The following is an 11,918-nucleotide window of genomic DNA, read 5'->3' as shown; positions in this document are numbered from 1 at the left end:
CTGGTAATGTATGATTGCCATCACCTGTGGTGAGCTAGTTAATTGATAAGAAAGGGGTTTGACCACAGGTGATGGCAATCATACATTACCAGGAAAGTCCAGGAACAGAGCATTTTCTCCCTCATGGAGAGGGTCAGGTAGGCAAGCATGGACTATACTTTAACATGACTACAATAAAAAATATATTTTTTTTGTCTACAGAAACTAACTTACCCAATCAAAGTACACTAAATTGTTAATTCCTACTCAATAATTAATGAAAATAATGATGTAACTACAAGTACTGTAACTCGTTGTTTTTTTTTCTGTTTGTTTTTATTAAACCACTTAGTACACCTAGTCAGCATGAGGAAACTGTATGACAACAGAGTAATGAATACTACTGATAGCACCTGGCCTGACAGGGTTGCAGTGAACGGTGCACACACACAGCAGTATTGAGTGACACTACAGCTGACAGTGTATCTGAAGCGTGCAGCTCCTGTGGGTGTATATCACAAGCTCTCAGTGTCTGCATCTTGTCTTACACACACATCAACACCTCTCCGGGGGTACAATAGCTCTGACCTCCTGACCCGCCTCATCCAGATGTAGTCTCCAGCCAGACACAGAGACACTGCAGTAGTACCCCTCCAGATGAAGGTAAGTTCTCCCACTCTGCAATACACATACACCTGCATCGCACAACTAACACTCTCATCTCAGAAACGTAACTATTTGCAGTGCGTCTTCGTCTAATTGCAGGGATAGAGCACTTTCCAAAGCTGGTGGTGCAATGCGTGTGGCAGTGTAATGAGGGGGGGGGGGGGGGGGGGCAAACCATACTTGCCTACCTGACCCCCTCCATGAGGGAGAAAATGCTCTGTTCCTGGACTTTCCTGGTAATGTATGATCACCATCACCTGTGGTGAGCTAGTTAATTGAGAAGAAAGGTGTTTCACCACAGGTGATGGCAATCATACATTACCAGGAAAGTCCAGGAACAGAGCATTTTCTCCCTCATGGAGAGGGTCAGGTAGGCAAGTATGGGGCGAACACATTTATATTTGATAGTGCACATTTGTGTAGAGATTATAGATAGCAGTAACAGAGGATGTCGGCAGAAAAGGTTGGACGTAATGAGGCATAAAGTGTTTGACAATATATCCCACGTCATTGGCAGAGCTGTGTTCACGAGGAGATGTATCAAACGGTATCCGGTCTTTAGGTCGACAATATTTAGGTCGACTTTCATTAGGTCGAACACTATTAATCGACATTCATTAGTTTGACATGGTCACTAGGTCGGCGCATGAAATGGTCGACAGAGGTTTTTCACATTTTTCTAATTTGTTTGAACTTTTTCATACTTTACAATCCATGTGGAATACGATTGGGAACAGTAACCTCAAAAACTCATGTTGACCTAATGACCATGTAAATTTCACGTGTCGACCTACCTCTGATGGCTAACCTTGACACTCCAGCTGTTGTTAAACTACACATCCCAGCATGCCCGCATCAGTTTTGCTATTTGGCCATGCTAAAACTGATGCAGGGCATGCTGGGATGTGTAGTTCAAAAACAGCTGGAGTGTCAAGGTTAGCCATCACTGACCTACCTAGTCACTGTCGACCAATAGTGGTCGACCTAATGATTGTCAACCCAGTTACTGTCAACCCGATGAGCCACACCCGTATCAAACCTTGCAGAAAACCCTTATAGTTTGGTAGAAAATATATCGGAGTTTATTGTAAATATCTTTCCAAGCTGTGTGTCTTCCATGAAATCAGTGAGCTTCATTGTCAATCTGAATTATTATATACGTGTGTGGCGTTATCCCCATAAGTAGCTTCTGCATAACTGAACATAACGACACAGACTGCGCATGCACTGAAAACCGGTTCCTGCACATGAGTCGCAGGTAGCTCTGCGCGTTTCACTCAGAATCAGCCCCAATATATATAGATGTACCAGCCCCAGTATATACATTGTACATGTGAGTTACAGTATGGGACATTGTCATTGCAGGATCAGGATGCATCTCCCTTCCCTGATGTTGCCATCACCTGCCCATCTCATCTTACCATGGCTGTGGTCCTACCTGATACTAGTCTTGCCCACTCTACCAGCTCTCTCCTCCCTCTCGCTTTGCCCATCTCTCTGCCTTTGTGACGCCAAGTCTCTCTTTGTAAACTGCTCAGGGACAAACCTGTCCACCATTCTGATCTTTCCTCCTCTGGTAACTGAGTTCTTGGACCTCTCCGGCTGCTCCTTGTATGTTCTCCCTCCCCTCCATAACCTCTGGAGGCTCCGCACTATACTCCTGGCACAGAATGCCATCTTGGAAGTGGGAGACGGATCTTGGAGGGGCTTGCAGAGCCTAGAAATCCTGGACCTGAAAGGGAACAAGATAGGAAATCTCAGCAGCAGTTTCTCTTTGGGTCTTGATTCCCTCACTCATCTTTTCCTTGCTCACAATCTGTTGCACACTATTCCAAAACACAGCTTCCAACACTTGCATAGTCTGGAACAGATGGACCTACAAGGAAACCTCATTTCCAAGTTGCAACCTGGAGCTTTTAGGTCCCTTACCCAGGTCCGCCGTCTCCAGCTGCAGAACAACGTGCTGCAAAGTCTGAGGAACGATGACTTTTCAGTGCTGCAAAGACTTGAGTTCCTGGACTTGTCGGGAAACCAGATCCAGGACCTGCCTTCTGGTGTCCTCGCACCTCTCCATTCCCTCATCTTACTCAATCTACAGCACAACAAACTGCGCCACCTGCGCTTCCAAACTCTGAGCGGCCTGCCAGCACCTGGGACGCTCCTCTTGCTGTCCTACAATCCCTGGGAATGTGACTGTGATCTGCAGCGTGTGTTTGGAAAGTTGGCCAGTTTGCAGAGAATCAGCCTACAAGATGGCGAAGACTTGCGTTGTGCAGACCCTCCTGCACTAAGGGGTAAGCCCCTTACCTCGCTGGACACTCGGCTCTGTGTAGCAGAAACAGTGACCGTGTTGGTGATCACACTGACTGTAGCCGTCACCGTGGTTGGGGCCATAGTAACTGCAGAAAGAAATCGCAAAAAGGGCCCCAGGTGCCAAGGAAGTGGGATGTGTTCCCAAAATTAATGGTACAGTTAGCAGCAACACTGGGAGCAGAGACTCTACAATGCCATTTATCAAAAGAAAATATATTTATTCTCCGTCATTTGCACTTCACTAGGTGAAGAAGAAAAAACCCGTGGAAGTCTATTATTGTCATTCACTCAGAGAAAATAAAAACAGGATAACGTTTTTTTCCCCAACATACTGGGGAAGATGTATCAAAGCTTGGAGAAAGATAAAGTGGAGATAGAGTACCAACCAATCAGTTTCCAGCTGTCATTTTACAGTCTGTGTTTGAAATATGACAAGACCTGATTAGCTGCTACTTACTCTCTCCAAGTTTGATAAATCTCCCCCACTGAGATGTACTTAAAAAGAAGAGGGGTGAGCTTTGTTTATTGGTCTATGATACCATATCTGATTGCATATCTATATGTCCTATCACTGTAACACTTATCTTTGAAGCACTTTTTTATTCTCTACACATATCTCTTGTCTGATAATACCACAAATTATTGTATACATTTTTTTCTACTGGCAAAAAAAAAAAAAAAAAAAGATTTTCACCTAACCTATACAAGGCTGGCATTTATAATGTACTCTGTGATGGCATTTTTAAAGCAAATGAAAACACATATAACCTGCTTTGTGTTATCTATACATGCAGTGTGCATTCGGGATGTAGCTAATATCCCGGCGGCCAGGATCCCAACCGCGGAGAATGTCAACAGCTGCGCCAGGGCTATTCCCACTCGTGGGTGTCCACGACACCCATAGAGTGGGAATAGGACCTCTGGCGAGTGCAGCTGCCAGCATTCTGATGTCGGTATATTGACCTCTGGGCCGCCGGAATTCCATCCCCAAGCCGTGCAATCCTATATGCTTATATATGCGATCAATCTGCACTCCTGACGCATCTGTCCTGTAGCAGTGCTCCGCCCCCTTCTGCGCTGTGTTTTGGACATTTTCTGTAGCTGAGGCCGGCAGAGGCCACTTTGAGTAGCCACATTCCTGTCTGGTAGATGTCAGTGAGCAGTGGTTTTGTCTGTTTCTTCTTATTTCAAATTTCTCACATTTACTAGTTTAAGGAGTCTATTTACCAAGCCTTGGATGGAGATAAAGGGCCTAATTCAGATTGGATCGCAGATCGCGATCCAACCGCCAAAAATCCGAAAAAGATGTGGGCGCATGCAATGGCATTTTCTGTGGGTGGGTGGGGGGGGGGGGGGGGCACAGAAAATACAATCGCCTCTGCCTGTCAACCAGGCAGAGACGGCCACAGGGCGGGGGATGGGGGGGTAGCAACGCTCTGTTTTCAAGGCAGAGATGAAGCATTGCGGGGGCGGCGACGAGCAAATTGTGGGCATGACGGGGGCGTGATCGTGGTGGCTCCGTGACATCACACGCAGCTGCTGTGATCGGAAAAATGTCGGCGGGCCTCCTGCAAGTGCAGCTAAGCTACGCCAGCAGTAGGCATCCTTAATTTCTGCTAACAAGCAGAAATTGTGTTGCTATCGCAATTTCTGCTTATTGAAGGGGGGGGGGGGGGGGAGGCTGCGATGGGCGGCCCCCAGCATGCAAACGGAAGGATTGTAAATTCTGCTAATTGGCCGAATTTGCAATCCTTACTGAATTAGGCCCAAAGTGCACAGAGAAAAAGTCCCAACCAACCAGCTCCTAACTGTAGTTTTTCAAGCACAGCCTGTAACATGGCAGGTAGGAGCTGATTGGCTGGTACTTTATCTCCATGCCCTTTATCTCCATCCAAGGCTTAGTAAATAGACCCCTATATCTGTTTAATAACCTGGAACTGAAGTTCTCTGTCTGCTTCTTACACTTCTGAGTCTGTTACCCTTTCTTCTTTGTCTTGATATCTCACGACTGTAATACTGAACCAGAGTTTAGATTGTAAATTTACAAAGCTGCCGCACCTTCGGTGGATCCAGCTGATGGAGTTATAAGGGCAATAATATTGAATATAAAACCAGACCCATTTTGTATTTAATATGATTGGCCCTTTAATATAAGGGCTCATTTGTCAATGAGTGATACATTTCACTGTGAGTGATAACTTGCACCAGCCAATCACCTCCTAACTGCCATAGTTGCCATGGGTTTGAAAAATTACAGTTAGGAGCTGATTGGCTGGCGCAATTTATCACTCACAGTGAAATGTATCAATCATTGATAAATAAGCCCAGTAGTGTTCTAACATGCAACGGCTTTGTAAATTGAATCCCTATCTGTAATTAAAATATTTACTTTATCTATCTACATTGTATGTCCCAGTTGTATGTGACAGCTGTATGTGACAGCTATGTGTGACAGTTGGGATTTCATACCGAACCAGCCCAAAGCAACCAAGGAGCTTCTAACTGTCAGTTCAAAGACTGTGAGATTTATGTACTAAGGGGGACATTTACTATGCAGTGATAAGAGTGGAGAAGTGAGCAAGTGGAGAAGTTGCCCATGGCAACCAATCAGCACTGAAGTAACATCTATAATTTGCATACTATAAAATTATACAGAACTGCTGATTGGTTGATGGGGCCACTTCTCCGCTCTTATCGCTGCTTAGTAATTGTCCCCCTAAGCCTTGGAGAGAGATAAAGTGGATGGAGATAAAGTACCAAACAACCTGAACCTGTCATTTTTCAAACACAGCCTGTGACATGGCAGTTAGGAACTGATTGGCTGGTTCTCCATCCACTTTAGCTCTTTCTCCAAGGTTTGATGCACCTCTCACCAAAACATTTAGAAGTTTCTCACTGTACATTGCCTTATTTCTGTGAAATCCATATACTGTGTTGTGACGACACTGCCGGCCAATTCCACAAATACGCCAATTTGAGAATTGCCACACGCGACGTGCGGGGTCACTTTTGACACACAGGATTACTTAAATACCTTCAGCTGCCACCAGCAAAGACTTTTCAACGTTATATGGCTGTTGCAGGTGTCTTTAGCTTTGCCTGGCACACACACTGCAATACTTAAAAAAATAGGTAGACGTGAGCCACACGGGCCTTGAGTTCATAAGAACAACAGAATCAAAACTAAAATTAGAATTTTAATTTCAAGAATACTTCAGAGCTTTAGTTACAAAAAGGTTACAAAGATTACTAAGAATATTTTAAAAACACACAGAATACAGCAATCTAAATAAATGAAAATAAATAAAAAATACAGAAACCCTAATTCACTTACGCAAACAAACTTTAGGTATTTCCACTGTGGGGGATTTCACAGAATAACTCAGGTCATCTCCAACATATTGTTGAGTCCCCAAGAGATCACACCTTCTGTTTTCATGAGGGAGACAGATATAGTCAACAGCTTCATCCGGCACCTCCCTTGGGATTTTTAACTACTTCCCTGCTGGACACTACACATACACTAGTTTTACATACTTGGTGCTTGGCAATAGCCAAGTGGGAGGTAAGGGGTGTAGCCCCAAAGGTGTACTGTATGAATCTTTCAAAGAAAGTGAGGTTTATGACATTAGCCAGGAAATAGGATTCCTGTATTCCAATCAGGACATTTGGACACACTTCCCTGGTCTGTTTACATAACAAACAAATTGGCCTTATCAGCCCTCAATATCCAGATCTTGCAAATATCTGTTTTTTATGTAGAAATGTAATCCCCCTTTACAATGGTCATGTCAGGCACATGTCATCTCAAACTTTATGGTCTGCAGATCTCCCCTAGCCTGGATGGATGGAGGTTAAATGCAGGACATTGCATGTCAGGCTGAAAGAATACAAAATGATTATATATATATATATATATATATATATATATAATCACTTGAAAACATTATTGGTGATTATTCCGCAGGTAATCATCACACTTTAGATCACAAATAATTTGTGATCCTCCTTTCTGTATTTAAACATGACATGTGTAATTTAAGATCAACTGGTACCCGGCCTTTATGTGTTCTATAGCAGACCTCTTATACATTCATACATCCCATCAGAAAACATAAACCAAGAACTAAGAGCAGAGCATTTACATTATATTATTTCTTTGCTCCTCGTGCCTCTTACTCCTTTGCATCTTCAGCTACTTTAACAACTATCATGACGGCAGATCCCATGCAGGAAAATACAACGTTATAGACTAATTAAAGTCACTGTAAGGTCTCCACGAGATGCAGTTGATATACCGGCGGTCGGGATCCTGGCGGTCATGATACTGATGCCAGTATCCCGAGCACTGACAATGCCGCCAGCCGGAATACTGGCTAGCAGGGGCAAATCTCACTCGTGGTTGTCCACGACACCCATAGAGTGGGAATAGAACTTGTGGCGAGCGCAGCGAGAGGCTCCGTTGCGCCCGCTCCCCTCGGCATTCTGGTGGCTGGGATCCAGGGGTCGGTATGCTGATCTCCGGGATCCCGACCGCCAGCATATCAGCCCCAACCCGTATCCGCATGTGTCACATTCACACAACGGAGTAGATTCTGAAATAGATGTTTAGTTATTTGGGTTCAGGTTCATGTTCTATCTATGAGCTCCGCTCTTTAGTGCCGGACGTCCTCCGAGTCCCCAGGTCAGGGAAAAGTGAACCAGTGATGCTGGGCTGGCCCACAGGTCAGATGAAGGGGGACGGATGGTTGGTTCTGTAGTCATTCAATGAGTAGAGAGCATTTATTTCATTTGCCTATATAGAGCCAGCATATTCCATTGCACTTTATATTCCATTGCACTTTATATTCCATTGCACTTTATATTCCATTGCACTTTATATTCCATTGCTCTTCCCAACTTGGAACAAAACAGCTACAGAACTGTAAATAAACAAGACTGGGTAATAACTAGGGCCAGCCCCATGTCTACTAGCACCATACGCGAAAATACTTGGAGCACCCCCCTTCCCCCCAATCCAACGATATCCATAATTAATACTTTCATTGGCTCCCACATTAAAATAAAAAACAAAACATACATTAATTAATTGTGCATTGCACCTCTCTATACCCCAATTTGGAGTGCTGCACCTCTCTACACCCTAATATCAGAGTGCTGCACCTCTCTACACCCTAATATCAGAGTGCTGCACCTCTCTACACCCTAGTATCAGAGTGCTGCACCTCTCTACACCCCAGTTTCAGAGTGCTGCACCTCTCTATACCCTAATTCGGAGTGCTGGCCCTTTCTACACCCTAATATCAGAGTGCTGCACCTCTCTACACCCTAATACCAGAGTGCTGCACCTCTCTACACCCCAGTATCAGAGTGCTGCACCTCTCCATACCCCAAATCGGAGTGCTGCACCTCTCTACACCCTAATATCAGAGCGCTGCACCTCTCTACACCTCAGTATCAGAGTGCTGCAACTCTCGATACCCTAATGCGGAGTTCTGCACCTCCCTACACCCTAATACCATAGTGCTGCACCTCTCTACACCCCAGTATCAGAGTGCTGCACCTCTCCATACCCCAAATCGGAGTGCTGCTTCTCTCTACACCCTAATATCAGAGTGCTGCACCTCTCTACACCCCCAAATCAGCCCTCTGATTTGGGGGTATAGAGAGATGCAGCACTCTGTTATTGGGGTATAGAGAGGTGCAGCACTCTGATATTGTGGTGTAGAGAGGTGCAGCACTCTGATTTGGGGGTATAGAGAGGTTCAGCCCTTTGATTTGGGGGAAAAGAGAGGTGCTGCACTCTGATATTGGGGTGTAGAGAGGTGCAGCACTCTGATATTGGGGTGTAGAGAGGTGCAGCACTCTGATTTGGGGGTATAGAGAGGTTCAGCCCTTTGATTTGGGGGAAAAGAGAGGTGATGCACTCTGATATTGGGGTGTAGAGAGGTGCAGCACTCTGATATTGGGGTGTAGAGAGGTGCAGCACTCTGATATTAGGGTGTAGAAGGGGGCAGTGGGCTGAATGAAGAGGCCCCAGTACATGACTTCCAGAGTGGCAGGGGGGTGTTTAATACGCAGAAGAGGGGTGGATGGGGGAGTGAACTTAATAGTCATCATTTTCAGGTGGGAGGGCAGCTTGCTTGACTGCAGATATCTCCAGTTCCTGGAAATAAATTTAAATTAGATAACAAACTAGAAAGTCCCACCTTTCAGGAGGTACTGGCCCTGGGGACTTGGGGATCAGAGTTCAGGAGCTAGAGCAATCCACCAACGAATACTGTATATAAAAGTGCATACCAGGAGTGTGGAGCTGGAAGGCTGATATCTCTGGTTCTGGGCATAGTAGAGATAAGCTGCCAGTGTCAACCAAAAGGGGAGAGTCCCAGATTTTAGGGTATACCCTCAGAAAAACTCGAAATTTTTTAGATATCTTTCTGGGAAGAGCAATTAACAGGCTCAGATGGGGACCACTGATTTGAAGTCGGATGTCTCCAGTTCCCCAGGGCTGATTTTCAAAAATCTGGTACCCCTGGAAAAAGGGGACCCTCAGCTATCAGACTAGGGCCCTTATACTCCTGGGGCCCTTGGGCAACAGCCCTGTTGGAGGGGGGAGTTTTCACTCCTCATCTGTTCATACATCTTGTCGCCATTGCTTCACCTCAGTACAGAGGTGAAGCAGGAAGCGCTATAGCGGCACGATACATCTACCCCATAGTCTCTAATGACTGTCCAGGCTGGTCTCACCCCATGATAACTGGCCACACCCCTTAAGCATAGGCCCCTACCACTGCATCCCGCCAATAGACCCTTCATGCCCCAGAATAACACTGCCCTCCTCACTGATCAGCACCCCGCACCTAGAATAAACAGGTTTATCTACGTAAAGTGGCTAAATTCGTGCAAAGTATTTGCCGCGCCGCTGAAACTTTGGGTGGATTTCTGCTCAACACCTAATGGGCATCCACAGCACTTACACCCATCAGCTTCATTATCCTGGTCACAGCCATTACCATCATTAGTATTTGCACCCACCCATGTGTGAAAAAGTTCTGTCTGAAAGAGGTGCCCCTCCTCTTTGGCTCTATGTCCACAGTGCTCCTATGACACTTCCATGAAACAGAACAGTTCCGCGTATCCACACATTAACCCGCGCAGAAACTCCCATTTCACGGGCAGAGTGATCCGGCCTCACATAAAGAAAGTTGTGTGTGCATGGTGCATACCTCCCAACATTACCCTCTCCAGGAGGGACATAGTGCTCTGCTTCTGGACTTTTAATGTATGATTGCCGGCACTTGTTTTGAACAGGTTAATTGATAAGAAAGGTGTTTCAGCACAGGTGCTGGCAATCATAAATTAAGAGAAAAGTCCAGGAGCAGAGCATTCTGTCCCTCATGGAGAGGGTCATGTTGGGAGGTATGATGGTGCAGCACATGCATAGTCTGATAATAATGGGGACTGCGGTCTGCAATGATAAGGAGCAGTCTAAAGATATTTATGAAATCTCCTGCATTGGGCAATTAGTACATAGTAGGAATACATCAAATTAGGCAGAATTTGCTGCCTTTGCATAGTTTTATGAAGAACGGGCTTGATAAATAGGCCCCTTGATCCGGTTTTCACGTTTATTTACCTTCTCACGTACGCTACTTAACCAGACAGACTGCACCAACCTCTGTTTATATAGATAAAGACTTAAGTAATCAACTACGCGTTAACAGGAGGTTTATGGGTAACTGCTGCAGCCCTTCTCCCCCTTTTTCTTGCTGTGTCAAAGGATAGAGAGTGCATGAAGGAAAACACTGTCCAGTACAGTATGCAACACAAGTTTATCGCCTGCTGTATTCCGACTGGCCACTAGATGTCAGTGTTGTTGAAGTCTTCTTCGTATAAGTGAGTTTCTTCTCACTATGTAACGCTGCCACCTGGCGGTCTATGTAAGAACTGTCCGTAACCATCTCTAAAACTTTGGCTCAGGAAGCTACAACTAGTAACAATTGCAATAACCTGGAGACGAGCCCCAGTCTCTGACACCCGTGAGCTGTAAGTATAGGAACCTTCTCAGCTGCTCAGGCTTTCTGTTTCTGCTCTGCAGACATCAGGGTCATCCCTGGCCGGGTGGAGCCTGCGCAGGCGCATTTACGCGTGTAATACAAACTACAAGTCCGAGGATACTTTGTTACTTTTAAAACTACTTGCTGCGATCATTTCTCTGTAAAGGTGTGTACACACGGTGAGATTTTTTTCTTGAGATTTTAACTATATAGTCAAAATCGCAAGAAAAGTTAGTGCAAATCGCAAGGTGAAAGTAAGGGTGTGTACACACGGTGAGATCCTTGCTATGTTCGATTTTTACTTGCGATTTCCCTTGAACTCCCCGGAGCCCAGATAGGACAGATTTTGACTAACTTTTCTTGAGATATGGACTATGTGTGCTTACGATTTTGGCTTATGTGAGATTTTGGCTTATGTGAGATGTCATTGACATGTGAGATGAACTAGATAGTACACCGATCTAGCAAGGATTGACTTGCCTGCACAGTCTATCTTTTCTTGCGATGCCGACCTGGCGGGGCCGCGCATCGGGATCGCAAGGTTACTTTCACCTTGCGATTTGCACTAACTTTTCTTGCGATTTTGACTATATAGTTAAAATCTCAAGAAAAAATCTCACCGTGTGTACACACCTTTACCTTGCGATCCCGATGCGCGGCCCCGCCAGGTCGGCATCGCAAGAAAAGATAGACTGTGCAGGCAAGTCAATCCTTGCTAGATCGGTGTACTATCTAGTTCATCTCACATGTCAATGACATCTCACATAAGCCAAAATCTCACATAAGCCAAAATCGTAAGCACACATAGTCCATATCTCAAGAAAAGTTAGTCAAAATCTGTCCTATCTGGGCTCCGGGGAGTTCAAGGGAAATCGCAAGTAAAAATCGAACATAGCAAGGATC

At 45.2% G+C, this 11,918-nt stretch overlaps 1 protein-coding gene across 1 annotated transcript; it reads left to right on the top strand.

The window, feature by feature from the left end:
- Positions 1-447: 447 nt before the first annotated feature.
- LOC134944009 (slit homolog 1 protein-like) lies at positions 448-3,109 on the top strand. The gene is made up of 2 exons (XM_063932553.1): positions 448-642; positions 2,011-3,109. The coding sequence occupies exon 2, from the start codon at positions 2,018-2,020 to the stop codon at positions 3,107-3,109; it is 1,092 nt and encodes a 363-aa protein (XP_063788623.1). The 5' UTR covers positions 448-642; positions 2,011-2,017.
- Positions 3,110-11,918: the final 8,809 nt, after the last annotated feature.

Source organism: Pseudophryne corroboree, chromosome 7 (assembly GCF_028390025.1).
Source record: "Pseudophryne corroboree isolate aPseCor3 chromosome 7, aPseCor3.hap2, whole genome shotgun sequence".
Lineage (NCBI taxonomy): Eukaryota > Metazoa > Chordata > Amphibia > Anura > Myobatrachidae > Pseudophryne > Pseudophryne corroboree.
This window is presented reverse-complemented; position numbering and strand designations above follow the sequence as displayed.

Coding starts and splice junctions, on each gene's coding strand:
- LOC134944009 (XM_063932553.1), top strand. CDS start 2,018: ATGCATCTCCCTTCCCTGATGTTGCCATCACCTGCCCATCTCATCTTA.